The sequence below is a fragment of the Anabrus simplex genome, chromosome 2, assembly GCF_040414725.1.
Source record: "Anabrus simplex isolate iqAnaSimp1 chromosome 2, ASM4041472v1, whole genome shotgun sequence".
Classification (NCBI taxonomy): domain Eukaryota; kingdom Metazoa; phylum Arthropoda; class Insecta; order Orthoptera; family Tettigoniidae; genus Anabrus; species Anabrus simplex.
In genome coordinates, this window is record NC_090266.1 from 387,791,648 (window position 1) to 387,814,327 (window position 22,680).

At 39.1% G+C, this 22,680-nt stretch overlaps 1 protein-coding gene across 2 annotated transcripts in view; it reads right to left on the reverse strand.

The window, feature by feature from the left end:
* The window catches only part of LOC136864160 (angiogenic factor with G patch and FHA domains 1), a 663,154-nt gene that overhangs the window by 445,862 nt on the left and 194,612 nt on the right, over positions 1 to 22,680 (reverse strand). For both annotated transcript variants that reach the window (XM_067140807.2, XM_067140808.2), the window contains exon 5: positions 5,640 to 5,800. In XM_067140807.2, the coding sequence (XP_066996908.2) occupies positions 5,640 to 5,800 (161 nt within the window). The remainder of the gene's footprint in view (positions 1 to 5,639; positions 5,801 to 22,680) is intronic.

Below are 22,680 nucleotides of genomic sequence, written 5' to 3' on the forward strand. Positions count from 1 at the left end.
CTCTGGCTTACATAAACAAATATTGAAGTTGGAAACCAAAGGGGAGAACATGTTTTCGCAATAAGTGCATACCCAGAGGAGTGCGACAGGCTTCGGCAGCCGGCACAATACCTATCCTCACCGCTAGATGGGGGTTTCATTAATTCCATTCCTGACCCAGTCGAATGATTGGAAACAGGCTGTGGAATTTCATTTCAATAAGTGCGTACATAATGTGGCCGATAGCAGTTATTGACTCATTAGAAATAAAGGATGAAGTAATGTACCCTTTTCGTGGTCTCAGTACATCAATTAAGTTAGAATAGTCCTGTATCATGACATTACAATGGAGCACCTTGGATGAGACCTTTGAACAAAGCCCGGTGTCGAAGTCTCATCTCCCCTACTGGAGTAACACGCTAGCTGCATTGGTAGAGTATACGGGTCAAGTAGAACGCCCAAAAGGGCAGTAAACTATCTACACAGTAGGGGAACCTTAACTATGAGAGGAATACTATTTACGTATGAAATGAGAAGAATGAATTATATTTTTTTCACACAATTTTAATGTCTGAGAGAGCAAATGGATATTATGTACACGGATATCCCATCATATTAAACCCATAAATTAAATACTGCAATTTTATTGAGGATGAAATGTCATTTCTAGTCCTTTCTCTAGATGCACATTTCACTCTGAAAATATGTAAAACTTGAGAAGTTGAGCCTTCTCTAACCAATTTAACACTTGAAATATTAATCACTTTACAGTATACACTTATATCGTTGTACACAGAAATAATTGAATGAAGGCATATCTTGTATTTAGCTCGCTTTGTTTACACTATTAAATTATATATTCAAATGACAAATTATCTTCCTAGCGGCGAGTATTAAACATTAACTGTCGAATGAACCAGGTGATAGACATGTTTATATACGAGCGTGTTCAAAATATCTGAAAGTCATATCACTTATTAGAAAACCTATCTCGCTATCTCACAAATGAGCAAAGATTAGATATCGTGTGTTTCAATGGGATATCACTTAAGTACTATACACAACTTGGACATTTATACAACGATGGCCCCTGTAATGACATTTTTAATGAACCAAAGACCAATACAATATTCAAATAAATATCACTCCTGTAATAAATGACAACAAATTCACTTGACATTCACAAAATAGATCACGGATAGCAGGATCCGTCTGTATTTGGTGGGAGTGGGCACAACTGCCTCTGGTGCTGCTGAGACACGAACTTGTGTCCTGTGACAGTATGAAGTGTAAATTCCGCTCTGAAATCCCTAGACATTTTAATTAACATACAGAAATGGAGGGTGATCTCTCGTTTATCAGAATTGTAGGTCTACCCAACGGTGTTAATTTCTGACTGTTTGTATGTAATATCAATACCGGAGAAGGGAAATGAGCCTTTTAGCAATACATTTCTCTCATTGCGGTGACAGTGTTCCGTATTCCTCCTTGCCTAGCCCGGCCACAAATTCCACCGGCCAGCTGTTTACATTGTCCTCGCATTCACTCTCACTCCCAACACAAGGGACCTCAGTCGGTCCAGTTAACGGGCCATCTTGGCGCTCTGCTTTCAATCTCATCACTTTCTTTGGATGCCATTCGCATCAAATAAACACATCGGCTTTCATCTAGCCTAATGTATATCATTGGTGCGGAATTTAACGCATCGTGCATATTATTTACTCATCTGGGGAGAGGTTCATATTTCATCAATACCGCATTTAATCATATCCATTATCCGCTTGATAAGCTTGGCCCCACCTCTCGGCATACCCAATACATACATATTATAGAAGAAAGAGCCCTATCACTTGGGACAAAATATGTTGACACTTGCGATCTAGGTAAAACACAAACATTGTCACACCTCACTTATCACTACGTGGTTCCTTCTTCAGCATTCTTAACTCATATAGGGGAATTACCTAACATTTTATGTAAAGCATCAAATACAGAGAGCTTTAGAATTTCTGGACGACTCATTAGTTATTACTGATGATACATGGGGTGATGTTACGTAAATATTTAAAAATCCCTTTAATTCCCATAATGCTTCACAATTGATCAAATCTAGGGCCACCGGGCGAGTTGGCCATGCGGTTAGGAGCGCGCGGCTGTGAGCTTGCATCTGGGAGATAGTGGGTTCGAATCCCACTGTCGGCAGCCCTGAAGATGGTTTTCCGTGATTTCCCATCTTCACACCAGGCAAATGCTGGGGCTGTAACTTAATTAAGGCCATGGCCGCTTCCTTCAAAAACTCCTATGCCTTTCTTATCCCATCATCGCCATAAGACCTATCTGTGTCGGTGCAACGTAAAGCCACTCGCAAAAAAAATCTAGGGCTATAAATATATCATGCACTAGTTCCCACTGTAAACTAAAGAAAATACGGTTCTCCAACCATAAAGAAAAATCAATACAAACTCTATCAAATAGCTATTACCATCCCTTTGAGAACAACGAAATCCTACACTACATTTCTAAAGAATTAGCATGCATTAAGATATTTACATTTTTACAGGAAATCCGACTTCCAAATATTTTGAGTGGTACTCATCTGTCTGGATCACACCCACAGCTCACCCAGGAGGGCATATACAGTAGTTTAGCCACACATTGCGACTACATCAGCAACATGAAATCCCGTATTCGGCTGCAGTTGGATCGATGGCATGATGACTTGATTTCACGTACAATGAGGGAGGTTCTCGACGCTCTATGGTGTCTTGACTAGGTACAGGCCTCCTGTATGCTGGTCCTTTTCTTCCTTGGAGAATGATGTCACTGGCACACAACATAATGAGGGGATCTGACTTTATTATAATCGTGATAAATGGCAACACATTATAATTAGTACGATCAGAGAAACTAATTTACTCAAGCCCTCCGATCATGCAACGGTATTGTCTTATAGCCTGCTGCTTCTCCTCAATGCCTGTCTAATCCACTGTCAGCAGCTTAGGCCCCTAATTACACACGTTTGTACTTTCACTGTCATTAGATGTCTGAGGGTATCATTACAAACGTAGTTTAACTCTGCCTAATTCAGCACTAGTTTATATGGGAGCACATATTAGGTACTGCGCTTGGGGTTATTTAGCCGATACCACCTTGGTCAAGTACATCGTCACTGAGCCGCACTTTCTTCTAACAACTGGCTATCCATCACAGCACAGTTATTCGAGCATCCGTGTTATTCCTTCGGCATTAATATGTTCTTTAATTTAGTTACACGATCGCACAGCCTACTAGTGTTCGACTCGCATTCTCTTTCACTCACGTATGATTTACTCAAGCATTTCACATATTACATGGTCATCATAGTTAGGATTAAATGCCGTACTCTGTGATTATTGACAAACTTTCACATCCACTGTTAAACAATTATATCACTGACAGCATTTCAACTTTGTAGAAACTACTTAAATAATTACTGACTGGTCACACTTTGTAGCACTGTAACAGAGAATACTATTACTGAAGAGTCACTCACAGCACGTACCACCTCACAATACAGCTGGTAGAATTGAAGTAAGATGCTTGCTTTGGTTTGCATCCCTTTTTATAATGAAAGCGTGTCAGACTCGAGGGAGAGGGTAAGACACCTCCTACTTGCAAAAACTGCTCTGTTAACCCAAAGTTCCCAGGATCGGTTAAGGTATCAAATTAAAGTTTGATTACCCGAGTTTCCACTGATCAATCCCCACCTTGATCGCTTTGCGCATTTTGCTACAATCTTGAAAGCGTCCTTTGGTAGCCCAGTGGGGAGGGGCTTGTCGCTCGGGAATCATTTAGCTTCGTTCTCGCCGACAGCTTTCTCCAGATGGTTTGCACCTGTTAGGGTGTCTGTTTACTACGTATATGATCTCATTATAATCACGTAAAGCACTTCTTGATGTCAAAAATTACCATAAAATTTGCTGCTTCTAATGAACCTGTAGTCATGGAAATCTGTCTTGTATTATGCGAATTACATTATTTTTGTTCTTGAAAACAGTTGAAGACAGTGTATTGGTAGTGGTGTTTCCACAGGAAAAAGAGTGAAAAAATAATATTTTCCAGGGTTGAATACAATGTCTGTGACCTACTTAGCCCTCTCATCTTAGCGTGGGTATTTTTTTCTCTGTCGCACCTGACTGAGAGCGTTTTTTGCTTGCAGGCAAAGTATGACTCGTTTACTGTGAGTACGCGCAACTAGAGTCTAGCACCGGGCGAGTTGGCCGTGCGGTTAGGAGCGCGCAGCTGTGAGCTTGCATCCGGGAGATAGTGGGTGTAAATCCCAATGTCGGCAACTCTGAAGATGGTTTTCCGTGGTTTCCCATTTTCACACCAAGAAAATGCCGGGGCTGTACCTTAATAAAGGCCAGGGCTGCTTCCTTCCAACTCCTAGGCCTTTCCTATCCCATTGTCGCCATAAGACCTATCCGAGTCGGTGCGACGTAAAGCCACTACAAAAACAAAAACAAAAAAAGAGCCTAGCACGAGTCTGGCGGCGTGCGACTCGTATCCCGGGAAGAGTAAACGTGCACTAATTTGGGCGCTAATTAACGTAGAAGAGAGCGGAAAATGGCATATTTTATCTACAGGATACTGTAGTACACTCTTGGTGACATGATCAACGGTCACAGTAAATTATTGCTTAATTTTAATACTAGTTACTGAAATGAAATAAGATAATTCTCAGGATATGCCAGCGTGCATCAATGATTTCAGACGTTCGGTTATATATTCTCGCATCTGGTTATATTTCAGGGAAGTTGTTTGCAAGTAAATTTGTAGCAAAAAGTTTGCTGGCCATTTCAATTTATTGTAGCTGATGCTATTTGAGTAAGAAAGATGAAATATTTGCAGAAGACTCTGGAGTGGTATTATTACAATTTTCAAGAATAAAACTGAACATGTGTGTTCATGTAGCATCAGAAATAGAAAACTAACAAGTTAGCCGCAGTATGGAAATCATCCACGAAAAAAAAATGTACGAACCAAATGACTCACATTTCATACTGACTGTACGTAACTGCACTTCCCTTCCTAAAATATAGGTGCGGGAATTATTTATTAGATAGTGGAGATTATAAGTGTACATATGGTACTTAATTACTCTGACTTTTGGCAGATCTTAAAATATTTTGCTGACTTACCCTAACCTTCCCTGACTTTCCAGGCCACTATGAACCTTACACACTAAAATTCAAATAAACAATGAAGCTTCACAGCTAGTATTTTAACAACAACAACAACAACAACAACAACAACAACAACAACAACAACAACAACAACAACAACAAAAAGAGGACATAAATGTCTGCCACAGTGGTCCTTACCCATGAATTTAGGAGATGTGTGTATTCGAGTCCTAGTCAACCATTCTTAAAGTGGTTTTCCATGGTCTTCCAATTTTACAGCTAGCATGGATTTCTTTGAAAACGTATGATCATTCTCTCCTGATTTCTGTGTTTAAATTATAAATTCACACACTAATACAGACTTCAACAACAATTAGTTAAATCATGGAATTTTACTCACACAAACTGTGATAATTACACGATACTTCAGGCTAATGAACACCACATCCCTTGCCTCTTAAATGAAATTCTAATATTCATCAGCTGAATAATTACCTTACTGATATTTATGTCTGGTAGAAGAACAGAGTGATCTCCTTCCCTTCCTAAAGTACCACCTGGGTATGTCACTATGAAGAGGGAGCCAACTTTTATCCTGGCAGAATTTGTCTCCTGAACTATTATTCTAATGCAGGGTGGCCAAGGGGATGATGCTCCTATAACCAATAAACACACACAACTCCCTGTAAACAATTTTGAATCAACAATAAATTATTATTATGCCATTTTAACTAGAATATGTTAAGAAGTGACTGGAGTACTTTCCACACAAATCTCGTAAGAGAACTTGGAAAAGTCCATCATTACATGTTAAATTACCAAAAAAGTTCAGGTGAAAAACAATAAAAAATTTAAGAAAATAGAGGTGGCTCCATTTCAATATATATTCAAAAAGCATACAGAGATAACTTGTTCAGATAGTGAGACAACTCACCTATAGGACACTGAACTGCCAAACAAGAATTACCAATAGCTTGAACACACAAACAGACAGACCTCATAACACTACAGCTCTGACTGGCATTGGCCTATCAAGTAACCACTGTTCACCCCAAAGGCCCACAGATTATAAGGTGATGCATGGCCAGAGCAACAAATCCTCTAGAATATTACTCTTCGCTTTCTAGAAAAGGATCGCTAGCTCACAATCAGATAGGTCCTCCATTATTCTCAGGTAGGATGAATGAACCTTGAACCAGTTTTCAAATACATGTAAAAATCACAGAACTGGTTAGGAATCGAACCCTGGACCTGTGGGTGAGAGGCAGGCTCACTATTCCTAGAGAATGGAGTTAGCAACCAATAGCTTAAAAAGAAAATAGTAGGGATTGTTACTTTCTCTTGAGTATGAAAGCTAAAAAATAATACAGCACTTGATTTTATGAGTATGGACATTTAAATATTCTTGTAAAATGACATATTAGAAATTATATTTCTATAAAGATAACAAATATTTCAACTTTCTGAATTAATGCATAATTACTTCTAAACTATTTTGCATGCCATGCTATGCTACAGTGTATTAAACAATACAAGAGTACTTATAAAGACAATTCAGTTCAATAGTTACTATTATTATTATTTTTTTTTTTTTTTCTCCTAACTAGCCATTCCCCAATTACCTAGGGTCAGCATTTTGTTTGGATTTAGCCAACTTTTGTGGCCAGATGTTTTTCCTGAAGCCAACCCTATGAGGAGGTATGTCTTCACTATTGTGTGTTAGTGTGGAGGTTTGTAGTATGATGTATTGTATGCAGGCCCACATTTAGAGATGTGCAACATGTGCAACTGCACAGGGCAGTAAAATATGGGGGGGGGGGGGGATACAGCAAAAAGAGAAATTGTTAATGTTTATTATTATTAATATTATTGATATTTATGAGGCCACAACACTAGTTGCAAATAGAGGATTGTGGCAACGTTTAGTAAGTCCACAAGAGGCTCGCAGACTGAATGCTGAAAAGCATAACGGTCTATAATGATGATGTATGTATGTATGTTAATACATATTTTTGCCAGATACTCTATTTTTTCGTATTTGACTCATAGTTTTCTAAAATAATGTGTTCTTGTTTTTGAGAGTCCACCTTTCCAATACATGATATTTAAAAAAAATTATTTACATAATGGTTCATGGTGTGGGTTACTGTAGTCACGTCCTAGTTCGTGAACCATGGACAACGGCTGAGTAGCCTAGTAAGTGGTCCTGAGAGTCGGGATACCAGTTGCTACGGAATGGAAGTGGTCATCTCTGACATATTCTGAGTTATGGCCTTCCATGTGCTCAGGCAGCTAGGGCTATACAATCCAACAATGGTCCCTAACACGTTAGAGGAGAGATCCTCACTTGGACTATGTAAGTAGAGTACCATCCTGCTTCATGAATTTACCGCGCTCAGAACATTTTAAGGAAGCCTCGGACCTATGGGAGTAATGGAGCCCCATTCCCATTTAACAGGCAAGGGACTCCTTGGAAACAACTTGGCAAAAGAAATAGAATTTAATGGGGAGCCATCAATATTAATGGGGCTTACGGAAGAAAGTAGAACTGGCTGAGTGAGCAAAGAGGATGCATCTGCGTGTACTAGGAGTAAGTAATATTCGGGTAAGGGGAGATAAGAGGAAGAGCTGGGAGATTATAAAGTGTACTTGATGGGTGTTAAAAAGGGAAGGGCAGAGTCTGGGGTAGGGCTGTTCATCAGGAATACTATTGCACGCAACATAGTTTCTGTTAGGCACTTAAACGAGCGAATGATGTGGGTAGATTTGGCAGTTGGAGGAATTAGGACAAGAATTGTCTCAGTGTATTCACCATGAGAGGGTGCAGATCAGGATGTTGACAAGTTTTATGAAGCACTGAGTGACATCATAGAGTCAACAGCAAGGATAGGATAATGCTAATCGGTGATTTCAATGCGAGAGTTGGAAATAGAACTGAAGGATACAAAAGGGATATTGGTAAATGTGGGGATGATGTGGAAACTAATGGGAATGGGAAGTGTTTGCTGGACTTCTGTGCTAGTATGGGTTTAGCAGTTATGAACACATTCTTCAAGCATAAGGCCATTCACCACTACACATGGGAGGCTAGGGGTACCAGATCCATAATAGACTATATCTTAACAGACTGAATTCAGGAAATCTGATATGAATGTACGGGTTTTTTGGGGATTTTTTGATGAAACAGGCCACTATCTGTAGTGAACTATCTGTAGGCCTAGGATAGAGAAAGTGAAATCTGTGTGTAAACGAATAAGGATAGAAAAACTCCAGAACAAGGAATTTAGGCAGAAGTACATGGATATAATTAGTAGGAAGTTCCGAACTGTGGACAGTACGCCGGTTTGGGATATAGAAATAGAATGGGTGGCATACAGGGATGCTGTAGTAGAAACAGCAAGGGAATGCCTACAACACACAACTGTGTGTAAAGATGGGAAAAAGCAAACATTTTAGTGGAATGATGAAGTGAGAGCAGCTTGTAAACGTAAAAAGGTGGTTTATCAGAAATGGCTCCAATCAAGGGAATATGCAGATAGGGAATTGTACATAGATAAAAGAAACAGAGCGAAGCAAATAGTTGCTGAATCCAAAAAGAAGTCATGGGAAGTTTCTGGTAATAACCTGGAAAGGCTAGGTCAAGCAGCAGGGAAACCATTCTGGACAGTAATAAAGAATCTTAAGAAGGGAGAGAAAAAGAAATGAACAGTGTTTTTGGTCATTCAGGTGAACACATAATAGACCCCAGGGAATCACTGGACAGGTGAAGGGAATATTTTGAAAATCTTCTCAACGTAACAGGAAATCTTCATGGTGGTGTCGCGAACAACGGAGCTCATGGGGAGAAGGAAAATGATGATGGTGAAATTGCGCTTGAAGAAGTGGAAAGGATGGTAAATAAACTCCATTGTCATAAAGCAGCAGGAATAGATGAAATTAGACCTGAAATAGTGAAGTATAGTAGGAAGGCAAGGCTGAAAATGGCTTCACAGAATAATAAGATTAGCATGGAGTATTGGTAAGGTACCTTCAGATTGGACAAAAGCAGGAATTGCACCTGTCTATAAGCAAGAGAACAGGAAGGATTGTAACAACTATCGAGGTCTCTCATTGATTACTTGTTGTTGTTGATGATGATGATGATGATGATGATGCTTGTTGTTTTAAGGGGCCTAACATCGAAGGTCATCAGCCCCTTCATTGATTAATGTACCAGGCAAAGTATTCACTGGCATCTTGGAAGGGAGGGTGCGATCAGTGGTTGAGAGGAAGTTGGATGAAAACCAGTGTGGTTTCAGACCACAAAGAAGCTGCCAGGACCAGATTTTCAGTATGTACCAGGTAATTGAAAAATGCTACGAGGAATAGACAGTTGTGTTTATGTTTCGTAGTTCTAGAGAGAGCATATGACAGGGTACCGAGAGAAAAGATGTTCACCATACTGGGGGACTATGGGATTAAGGGTAGATTATTAAAATCAATCAAAAACATTTATGTTGACAAATGGGCTGCAGTGAGAATTAATGGTAGAACGAGTTCTTGGTTCAGGGTACTTTCAGGGGTTAGACAAGGCTGTAATTTTTCACCTTTGTTGTTTGTAGTTTACATGGATCATCTGCTGAAAAGCATAAAGTGGCAGGGAGGGATTCAGTTAGGTGGAAATGTAGTAAGCAGTTTGGCCTATGCTGACGACTTGGTCTTAATAGCAGATTGAGCCAAAAGCCTGCAGTCTAATATCTTGCAACTTGAAAATAGGTGCAATGAGTATGGTATGGATTTCCAAGACTAAATTGATGTCAGTAGGTAAGAAATCTGAGAGAATTAAACATCAGATTGGTGATACAAAGCTGCAACAGGTAGATAATTTCAAGTATTTAGGTTGTGTGTTCTCCCAGGATGGTAATATAGTAAGTGAGTTTGAATTAAGGTGCAGTAATGCTAATGCAGTGAGCTCGCAGTTGCGATCAACAGTATCCTGTAAAAAGGAAGTCAGCTCCCATACAAAATTATCTTTACATCGGTCTGTCTTCAGACCATCTTTGCTTTACGGGAGCAAAAACTGGGTGGACTCAGGATATCTTATTCATAAGTTAGAAGTAACAGACATGAAATTAGCGAGAATAATTTCTGGTAAAAACAGGTGGGAACAATGGCAGAAGGGTACATAGAATGAGGAGATAAAGGCTAAGTTGGGAAGGAACTCGATGGATGAAGCTTACGCATAAACCAGCTTCGGTGGTGGGGTTATGTGAGGTGAATGGAGGAGGATAGGTTACCTAGTAGAATAGTGGACTCAGTTATGGAGGGTAAGAGAAGTAGAGGGAGACCAAAACAACAATGGTTAGACTCAGTTTCTAATTATTTAAAGATAAGAGGTATAGAATTTAAATGAGGCCACAGCACTAGTTGCAAATAGAGGACTGTGGCAACATTTAGTAAATTCAGAGAGGCTAGCAGACTGAACGCTAAAAGGCATAACGATCCATAATGATGATGTATGTATGGATGTATGTATATATCTATGTATGTGTGTGTGATTTACATAAATACTTTTACATTATCGTTATGTCTTAAGTGGGACATGTTTCGACTATTATTTTAGGCATCTTCAGCCGCTGTTCATACTTCCTAAGATCAAAAGCCAGAATCCTGGGTTTTGTCTATATATATAAAATAAGAGTTTTGTCTGTACATTGCTCAGAATTTGAAAAGAATGGTATTTCTGTATCGGTCATGTCCACAGTAACAAGAAAATGCAATTTTTACTTTTCCGTAATTTCTGTCTGTCTGTATGTATGTACACGCATCATGAGAAAACGGCTGAAGAGAATTTAATGAAAATTGGAATGTAAGGTCGGGTGATGAACCGCTACAATCTAGGCTATAAATTATTTTAATCACGCTGAGTGAAATGGTAGTTTAGGGGAAGGCCTGAAAATTAATTCTCAAATATTTATGTTATTAGTGGTCGTGTCTTAATGAAAATCGCTAGATAAAGATGGGAAATAAGTCGCTACAATATAGGCTATGCACGCTGAGAAAAATGGTAGTTTAGGGGAAGGCCTAAAATTTATTTTTCAAATATTAATTTTATTAGTAGCCGTATCTTCACGAAAATTGGTATGCAAAGTCGGGGAATTGGTCGCTATAATCTAGGCTATCAATAATGTTATTCACGCTGAGTGAAATGGTAGTTTAGGGGAAGGCCTGAAATGTAATCTATATATAAAATAAGTGTTTTGCCTGTACATTGCTCAGAATTTGAAATGAATGGTATTTCTGTATCTGTCATGTTCACAGTAACAAGGAAATGCATTTTTTACTTTTCCGTAATGTCTGTCTGTCTGTCTGTCTGTCTGTCTGTATGTATGTATGTACACGCATCACGATAAAACGGCTGAAGAGAATTTAATGAAAATCGGTATGTAATGTCGGGTGATGAACCACTGCAATCTAGGCTAAAATTATTTTATTCACGCTGAGTGAAATTGTAGTTTAGGGGAAGGTCTGAAATGTAATTCTCAAATAAGTTATTTATGTTATTAGTGGTCGTATCGATAAATACTACGTAACTAACATAACTTTAGTTATGTCGTAAGTTAGTAGTAGTTCTGCAAGAAGTTATTAAATTTCCGATCACTTATGTCTTATACATTGTTACCGTACCGCATATAATCGGAGATATTCATGAATTTGGATTTTTGTTACTAAGTCCATATCAGGGCCGAGTCACGAGAAAATGGGTAAACAGAATTTTGTGAAAATCGGTATGTAAAGTCTGAGAATAAGGAACTACAGTCTACGATATAAATAATTTTGTAAGACACCCTAATATCACAGAGTCGAAAGAAAACTAATGTGAAGGCCTGCAATATAGAAAGCTCATAAACTTTATCAACAATAACATTACATTGACCATTGTTTGTTGTGATGTGCTTTTTGTCTTCTGTTTCCTCTCATCCCCGATAGATAGGATTACTGCAGCATACCGAGGTTTTTTTTAATTTGCTTGACGTCGCACCGACACAGGTAGGACTTTGGCGACGATGGGATAGGAAATGAATAGTGGTGTGAAAGAAGCGGCCTTGGCTTTAAGGTACAGCCTGGTGTGACTGGTGTGAAAATGGGAAACCACGGAATACTATCTTTTTTTTGCTTAACGTCGCACCGACACAGATATGTCTTATGGCGACGATGGTATAGGAAAGGTCTAGGAAGTGGATGGAAGCGGCCGTGGCTTTAATTAAGGTACAGTTCCGGCATTTGCCTGGTGGGAAAATGGGAAACCACGGAATACCATCGTCAGGGCTGCCGACAGTGGGGCTCGAACCCACTATCTCCCGAATACCATTTTCAGGGTTGCCGGCTGTGGGGTTCGAATCCACTATCTCCCGGATGCAAGCTCACAGCTGCGCGCCCCTAACCACACGGCCAACTCGCCTGGTCGTACCGACTGTAACAGCCTGCCTGTATATTGGTGGGAAGTAGCTGGGGTGTAAGATAACTTTCTTCTTTAGCATGCCATTCCTCTGGTTCATACATTTTCTGATACTACTGGTACGTAACACACTGGTTCATCATAGTATTCGAGCTATACAATCCCTACTCTGAGCCACTGATTGGAATGAGTAGTGTGCATATTTAACGGAATAATTGCAGAGGAGTGTTCACGGCAGTCTACGACCTGGTTATTCCAGCTCTGGAACTTTGGACTCTTGGATCGGCACCGTAGTACTGTTCGTTGAAGGTGAGAAAGTGTGCGGTTTTTCATTTGATCGAATATTTTATATGATAACATTGCTTTCAATCGCTACATTCCTACTGATGTTTTTGTAATGACCTATGTTGAATTCAGTTAGGAAAACCACCAAGTCAGTCTTTCTGAGAATCCCGTAGCGAAGCACGGGTACATCAGCTAGTTTAATAATAAAATACTTAAATTGGTTAAGCTAACATGAATTGCTTTAACTAAAAATATTTTTGTGTGTATTATATATTCTGTAGAAACATTCGGCTGAACTGAATTGTTATGACTAATGAATTGTGCTTACATGTCCTACACAGCATGATTCAGCCACCCCTTCCAATGTAGTTTTATGCAACCCACAATATTCATTCTGTCCTGAAAACATCTGCCCTGTAGGTATGCTCAGACAACACAACCGGATACCTTGGTATTTACCGCCTCACTATGATAGGACGCCGTAATGTTATACTCTTATTAAACACTGGAAGACATGCATGCGCCTTATAGAACATATGAACCTGACACGCCGGCGAAACACTAAATTGATATTTTATTTATTTGTCTTTAAAAGTGGCGAAGTTAGGACTCATGGTCCTCTCTTACACTTAACCACGTCATTGTACAGAAAAACCGTAGAGAATATTAAATATTTTAAAAGAAACTAATTTGTATCATAAATTAAAAATAAATACATCATAATTATATGTATATGTACATATCATTTGTCAAACTACTAAATGAAATTTGATGATAAATCAGTTTAAATTAATTTAAAGAAAATTAATTAAATTATACACACATCCATACAGCACCATTCACTCATCAAGATTCACACCGTGGGCTTATGCATCTAAGAGATACCTTCTGTAGGAACAGACTCTAGTGAGTTACTACTTCGGATGTTATTTGGAACTGAGAACTTCATCAGGGATAAGCTACAACTGGACATCTCACTAGGAGACATTGACCGCTGCCACAGGCTAGGGGAGCGGAAACAGAGTACAACAGCTGAAGCCGTAGTGACGGGAAGACGACCGATCATCGTGAAATTCCTTAGGTTTCAAGATCGTAAACGGGTTTGGAGAGTTAAAAAACTTGTCAAAGGATCTAAATTTCTAATAATTGAATCGCTTACGAGTATCTGGAAACAAATTCTAAACAGAGCTAGGGATATCCTAGGGCATAAGCGGGTATGGACAGTCGAAGAACGCATAGTAGTGTTACTAAATATTGGAAGGAAAGAATATATTAGTACTGTAGGTGACTTGAACAGAACTCTAAACTCAGCAGGTGTAACAGTGAATTAAGGTTTAAGTCTTAAAATGTTCAGTAGTTTTCATGTGTATATATTTGTGTGTGTGTCAGTGTGTGCGAATTGAGTCAGCGAATGTACCTGGGAAATTCTCGGTAAGTGTTTCTTTAGTTATGCATGATAATGGCTAAGATTAATAAGCCTGTGCTTGTAGCAGATGAGGAATTCCTACATGCCACTGACCCGGACGTATTCCAAGACAATGACAACCCTCTTTCACAATCACTAGTAACTCCCCTACCCCAACCCGAGCCCACAGGAATCCTATTGAAACGTGCCTTGTCGCAGTTTCCTAGAACCCTGCAATGTTGCCACATTAACTGTTTATCACTCTTAAGTCACTTTGACGAAGTCCGTTCTATAATTACTGATACAAATATGCATTCAATCGGTCTGAGTGAAAGTTGGTTGACTAACAGTATCAGTTCCGCACTTGTAAAAATTGATGGGTATACTTTATACAGGAATGACCGCGCAGGTAAACGAGGCAGTGGTGTTTCAGTGTACTGTAGAGATGACATTAAGAGCAGAATAATCTGTAAATCTTCCCCCAATGACACCCCGCATACTGAATATATGTTCCTTGAGGCGATTGTCAACCACCAGAAAGTGTTAATAGTAGTAGTATATAAGCCACCCAAGGTAAGTAATATAGACGCACTTGAAGCGGATCTACTGAAACTTATACCAGGTTACGAACACATCATAATCCTCAGTGATTTTAACATAAATCTCCTGACCCAGACTAGTGACTCGGACCTAATTCGCAGACTGTTCATTTCAATGGACATGACCATCTTACCATTAGACGCAACTAATCACGTACACACACGTAATGGCTCAACCCACACTCTAATTGACTACTTAGTGACAAATAATCCCCATAAGGCTGTCAAGCACGGACAAATCTCTGTCCCTGGTATCTCTACACATCATCTTATCTACCTGTGCTACTCATAGACTTAACTCTACTAAAATATGACGCATATAATTTGCCTTGGGACGATATACGACAATTGAAGGACGTGAACTTGAAAATACATCGATTTAACTCCTTATTGTTAGGACTCTATGACAAGCATGCTCCCGTTCTGCAGGCAAGAGTTTCTCGCTCTCCTGCTCCATGGTTAAACACTGAGATAAAAGCAACAATGGCCCACCGTGATGCTTTGTTTCGCCGGTACAAGCAACAAAAGAGCAAACGGATTTCGTACAATACTGTCGTCTACGGAACAAAATGAAACAATTAATTAGAAACAGTAAATTTAAATATATCAGAAATCAAACCAAAAATCTCAATACAGTTAATGCGTGGAATCAGTTACGTTCAATAGGAATAGGAAAAATTAAAGAACCTCATATTCCAACAATATCACTGGACACATTTACCTCTCATTTCACTGGTACACAAATCAAAGAAAGTCTACCCCAATCCGGAATCCCGCCACACGAAGATGGCAATTACTTGAATATTGAACCAACATTCTCATTGCGAACTGTCAATATAAACAAAGTAAAACGAGTCTTAAAATCCATTAAATCTCAAGCGAAAGGAGCAGATCATATTCCAATAGGCTTCATAAAAAATGTCATCGGCACAGTATTTCCGATCATTACTCATATCTTCAATTACTGTATAAATTCAGGAACTTTTCCAGACATTTGGAAGGATGCTCCAGTGATTCCAGTATTAAAGAACACCACATCAAATTATCCATCAAACTACCGCCCTATATCAATACTCCCTCCACTTGCGAAAGCCCTTGAACGATTAATTCACGAGCAACTAACTGAATATCTCACAAATCATTCACTACTAGACCCATTGCAATCTGGCTTCAGGAAGGGCCACAGTACGACGACAGCACTCCTTCGGGTAACAGATGATATAAGGCTTGCTATGGTTAAATGACAGGTGACGGTACTCACTCTCCTTGATTTTAGCAGTGCATTTGATACAGTCAACATACTACTACTCCTTTCAAAATTGCGCTCCCTTGGCGTCGACCAGAATGCGCTCAACTTCTTTATATCCTACCTCACAAATTGTCATCAGTGTATCACAGTAAATGATGTTATGTCCAAATGGGCTATCAGTTTATCTGGCGTGCCTCAAAGATCTGTGCTGGGACTTTTATTATTCAGCCTGTATATCAATGATATTTCATCCCCACTTGTCCACTGTAAATACCATCTGTATGCTGATGACCTACAGGTATATTACCATACCAGTTTAGATAGTATATGCGAAGCGATCCAGCATATGAATACAGACCTATGACGACTCACAGCGTATGCCAGAAACAATGCCTTACTCATCAACCCACGAAATACCCAAAGCATAATAACTGGACACAAAAAATTACTATGTGCTCTAAATAGTAATCACAATCCTCCAATTACCATTGATGATACCGAAGTGCCATACTCCAAGATTGTTACAAACCTTGGGGACACCTTAAATGAGGCTCTGACCTGGAATGAGCACATAACTAATGTGTGCAGAAGAGTACATGCATCCATTTATCCTTTGAAGCGTTATAAAAATGTTCTGCCACTGGACCTTAAATTAAAACTCATACAAACACTTCTATTTCCAATCTTTGACTACTGTGACAGTTTACTGACTGACATAACCTATGAACAAGCAACAAAGCTACAACGTGTACAGAACTCTTGCATTCGATATGCCTTCTGGCTCCGGCATGATGCTCACATAACAGCATACTACAAAAAGTTAGGATGGCTACGTTTAAATGACCATAGAAAAATGCACCAAATGACCCTCGTCTTTCAGTTGCTTTCTTCCAACAGCTCCACCTATCTATCATCCAATTTTAGGCTTCTTCATTCCATGAAATTAACACTCGTTCCGGTTCACTACTTGAAATAACACTGCATCGAACAAATACCTACAACCTTTCATTCCTGGTCTCTGCTTCGAGGTTATGGAATACGATCCCGGAAGATATTAAAAAGTTTTGCTCATCAAGGACATTTAAAACAGCCTACCATAAATTCCTCCAGAGTACATACAGTTGACTCGAATGAATGTAAGAGTGAATGACGTGTGAATGAAGCCAAAAATTATGTACTAGATTTAAGTTCTTAGGCTATCCCATTTACGTTCTTACTACTCTCATTTAAGGCTATAGACTGTTCATAGAAATAGACTACATAGCATCACCAATTTTTAGTATACTCACATTGTAACATACTAATATTCAGTTAATTTACATTTGAATAAGTTTTCCTTTAAGCTAGTTGTAGATATTTTCTTTAGGTTATAAGTTGATATACTTTTTTTTGGTTATTATCCACTCTCTATTTATCCTATAATTTTTCATCAGTAGAAACCTTAATTGTATTATTGTAATTCCTTACCTGACTTACATATCTCAATAACAGTAATTGATTACAGTGATATTTTAGATTAATACTGTAAAAATAAAAAAAATGTGTCTGGTTAACTGTAAGAGAGGGCCAAGAGCCCTAACTTTGCCACTTAACAAACAAACAAACAAACAAACAAACAAACAAACAAACAAACAAACAAACAAATAAATAAATAAATAAATAATCTACTTCCCGTCGCAATAACTAGGAATTATATGAATTATTAAAACAAGCAATTCATACAAGCCTTGTTGTCTCACCAGATAATTATTTCCTTTGTTTTCTTTAATTATTAAGAAAATTATTAACGGAAATATGCACAAAATGTTGTTCGTCGTGGCTAATCGATTTGTATAGCGCCACAGCAAGTCATAGACAATTTGCATGTACTGTGAGGAAGGGTAATGGGTATTTTTTTTCCCAATATCGTAGACACATGAGGTATGATTCACCCAGTTGCCGTGTGCATTCGTCAGTCTGGCAGCCTCTTTATAGTCTGTTAGTTTCTTAATGTGTAGCAAATGCTAAACGATTTTTAATTATATCTAGACGTATTTCTATTTAATTGTAATAAATGTGTAGTATTGTTCCTTTGGTGAAAGTTTTATTGTATAGTATTGAACCAAAATCTCCACACCCCCCCCCCCACACACACACACACACACAAACACACAAAAAAACAAGAAACTATTGGTAACATTGATGCTTTCATGGCCCGGACTTGTAGACATGATATGGGCTTTTGAGCTTACACCGTGTCAAGGAAACAAGGTGAAATTCTGTATGTTTCACAGAGAACTTTGCTCTGCATCTTCAGAAGGAAAATATCGACTGTTTCTGAGGAAGTCTACAATAATGAAGGTTTGAATTTAAGAATAATTTTACCATTGGAAAATTGTAGTGGTACACTCGTTCATCACCAGGTGGCTCGCTGTACGCTAGCACAGTGCTCCAAGCGGGAGTTGACGACAACATTAAGCTCCAATATGATAAAACACATAACCCATAGGTTGAAATGAACCGACTAGTCAAGACAACGTATGAATATGGAAAACACAGAAACTAAATAAAATATAGAAATGACAGGGAAGAGAACTACCTACATACATCCTTAATGACAGGCAGCCAAGTATTACTTAACTGATTTTTTTTTTGCTATACGTCGCACAGACACAGATATGTCTTATGGCGACGCTGGGGCAGGGAAGGGCTAGGAGTGAGAAGGAAGCGGTCGTGGCCTTAATTAAGGTACAGCCCCAGCATTTGCCTGGTGTGAAAATGGGAAACCACGGAAAACCATTTTCAGGGCTGCCGACAGTGGGGTTCGAACCCCATTTATTACTCATTTGGAATAATTATTTCAGATTCCCTATGGGAATCAACATCTATATCATCTGATGACCAAGCAGGCATCAATTTTTGTTAATGAGACAAAGTCTCTCATAGTGCATTGGCACTGCCGGTGGCTACAATTAGCCTACACAGTGGCCTCCACGGTATGCACTGGCCAGCGTCTTGGTAGGTGTGCTAGGTACCACCTGATGAGCCCAGCCTAGCACACGGGGGCGAAATGCTGGCAACCAGGACGAGTTAGCTGGAAAATTTATAATGTCCAATAACGGACCATTTATATTGGTATTATAAATTTACTCATCCGGAACAAATATTTCAGATTCCCTATAGGAATCAACATCTATATTTCCACAGCTTCCCGTATAATCCTAGACCTGTAGTGTTTAGTGTGGGTAAGAGCTCGAACATCTAGGAACACCATTATTATTATTACAGTACTTAAGTTGGTAAACTGTCAACCTTTACCTATCTGTTGAAATTCGCTCAGAGAGCATACAAAAACTTACCATTTTGTAGCTTTCTTCAGGTTTGATACATATTACCCCCCACCCTACATCCCACAAACTCTGGTACTTTTTGTTGTCTGTACATCCCCCCCCTTTAATTCCCAATCGCTGCTACTGGTACTGAGATAGCATTTATGATGTCTGTATGGGGTTATATTCTGTAGCAGTTTGGCAAAGTAATGAAAATGCTGGAAGCTGAACTTCAGATCTCTTTCCTGGCTTACGAAGATTTATATGAAGAGAAACTTGCTCTGATCAGCAGTTCAGACTCAGTTTCATCTGCTTCTACTGTAGGCATTTCAAGTGCAAACCATCAAAATTAACTGTAAGAGACATTTTTATGAACTATCTGAGTCAGAAGTAGAACCAGAATGTCCTAAAGAAGAAATAGGGTCAGATTGCTTCAAAGATGATGACAGCTAGAAAAGAATGAAAGTATTATATTCTAAAATATAACAAACAATTCAAATTGAGCTACAAAGAGTACAATTCAATATTTTCATTTCTATCAGATACTGAGGAACTAGAATCTGCTCAAATTTTTTACACCGAGCTCGATAGCTGCAGTCGCTTAAGGGCGGCCAGTATCCAGTATTCGGGAGATAGTAGGTTCGAACCCCACTGTCGGCAGCCCTGAAAGTGGTTTTCCGTGGTTTCCCATTTTCACACCAGGCAAATGCTGGGGCTGTACCTTAATTAAGGCCACGACCGCTTCCTTCCCATTCCTAGCCCTTTCCTGTCCCGCCATAAGACCTATCTGTGTCGGTGCGACGTAAAGCAACTAGCAAAAAAAAAATTTGACGCTGCAGGAAAAATTTGCGATTCTGACATAGTAAGCAACTTTGGTAAAGACTGTTTCCATTTTAAAAGTAATCTCTTATCCATGAAAAAAAATGGTGATAAGTTATCCTCTGTCCCATTTCTCCACAGAATGTTGGCTTCAACAAAACTTACCCAAATGTGTACACCGCATTTATGATTTACAGCTGTATACCAGCAACAAAGCACTGAAAGGACATTCTCAGTCTTAAAACGAGTTAAAAATCATCTACAGATGTCACAGAGTCAAGAGCAAATGGTCAAATGGAGTGCTCACCACAGAATCAGATATCACAGTCAGTCTTGATTTCAAGGAAGTGATTAATGCATTTGCTGTTGAAATGGTGAGGACAAAAGTCATTTCTCTAAATTGTGAATGTTTCACAAATCTGTTATTAAAATGTAGTGTGTCTATATTTCTTTCAGTGATGTTGGTATAGGAACCATTGAATTGTAGCTGTTATGGAACCACATTTATTCCATTGACTGCCATGCCATATCTTACTGGTGTATCTATGGACGTTACAAGGGACACACTACTGTTTATCTTGTTTGTGTAATCTTTGACTGTAGTGAATATTATGCTGTCTAATGTTTGGTTAGTGCAGTGAATTGTATACTTGTTTTTTTGTAAATAAACTGGAGCATTTGTGTTAATTTGTGTTAATGTTTCCTTATAAGCACTTTTTCATCATCCGGCAACCGCAACAGGACTAGTTTCCATGTAAATATGGCGGAAATTACGAAACTGAAAAGTGACCAAACACAAGTGTGCCGACTGTTTACACATACTGGCAATGACTTTGAATGGAAGCTAAATGCGGAACAACCCACAAGAGAAGAAGTCTCCGCAGGATTCAAGATCTTTGAGGACAAAACTGAATGATTATTCGGGCTCGATGAGAGAATTCGTGAGGTTTGGTACGCCGGAAAGCACGAAGAAGAAGAAGAAATCATTGCCGAATGCGAAATCATGGAGGGATACCGCGAAAGGTGGTTAACCTTAGAGACCAGGTATGAGAATTTTTTGCATGATGGCACACTCAATGACAATGGGGCAAATAGTGTTGCTAGTACTGATTCTAGTAAATCCAGGAGTAAATGAAATTTAAGACTGCCTCAATTAGAACTTAAACAGTTCGATGGGGATGTACATAACTGGATAGCCTTCTGGGGGCAGTTTAAAAAGACACATGAGGATGAGGAAATCGAGGAAGAGGATAAATTCCAATACCTCTGCCAGGGTATTGTACTCGGGACATCAGCTGGAGAACTCGTGGAAAGTTTCCCACCCTCAGCATCAAACCATCAGAAAGCTATAGAGCAATTAAAATCGAGACTTGCAAGAGATGAACTTCTGATTTGAGATTTATGTTCGTGAACTCTTGCAATTAGTACTTCAAAAGAGTAACGTGCTAAATGATATCAGTCTACGTAGTCTTTTTAATAAACTGGAGACCCAGTTAAAGGCACTAGAGTCACTAGGGGTTACTAATAAATATGCAGAAATGCTTTACCCGCTTGTAGAATCAGCACTACCAGATGACATTTTGAAAGCGTGCGAGCGGTCTCGTACGTCGCAGGTATGTAGGAAGGGTGACCAATCTAATTATCTCGAGACACTTTTGAGATTTTTGAGACAAGAGGTAGAAAGTGAAGAACGTCTCCTTCTGGCTCGTACTGATTTCCTAGGTTGCTGTGGGGGGTGCATCGCAAAACAATAGAGGAAAGCTACCCACATTAGCAGTCATTTTCTCAAGTGAAGAAAAAAGGAGTGATAGGGCATGTATTTGGTGCGATAAAGGGAACCACGTGACTCAGACTGTTTTAAAGGTAGAGGGCTCACTACAGAGAAAAATAAAAAATTTTGAAAAAGAAAGGAGCATGTTTTCACTGCCTCAAGGTGGGCCATGGTACAAAAGTGCGAAGCTGTACTCAAATGCATGATTTGTTGTAAGGGGCATCACACTATTATGTGCAAGGGTTTAAAGGATATAATTCCAGTCGATAGCAGCAAGAAAAGTTCAGGTGAGAAAGAAAATAAACCAGGTAGAATAGAAATCTTACTGTCTCATGAAAAGGGTCAGGTATTGTTGTAAACTTTGGTAGTTAAAGTGACAGTAAACAAGGTTGTTAAGTTGGCAAGAGTATTACTAGACTCGGGATCTCAAAGATCATACATCACGGAGGACAGTGTTCACAAGCTTGGGCTGAGGAAGATAAGGGAAGAGACATTAATACATAATATGTTTGGTGGAGTAGAGACAGGGTGAGAAGTGCATCCATCGTATTTACGAGGTTACTCTTAGAAGTTTAGATGAAAAATTTTAGTGCACCATTCCTATGTTGGACCAAGAGAAAATTTATGATTTTGTACCCTGGCTTGAGACCCAGAGGTATTAC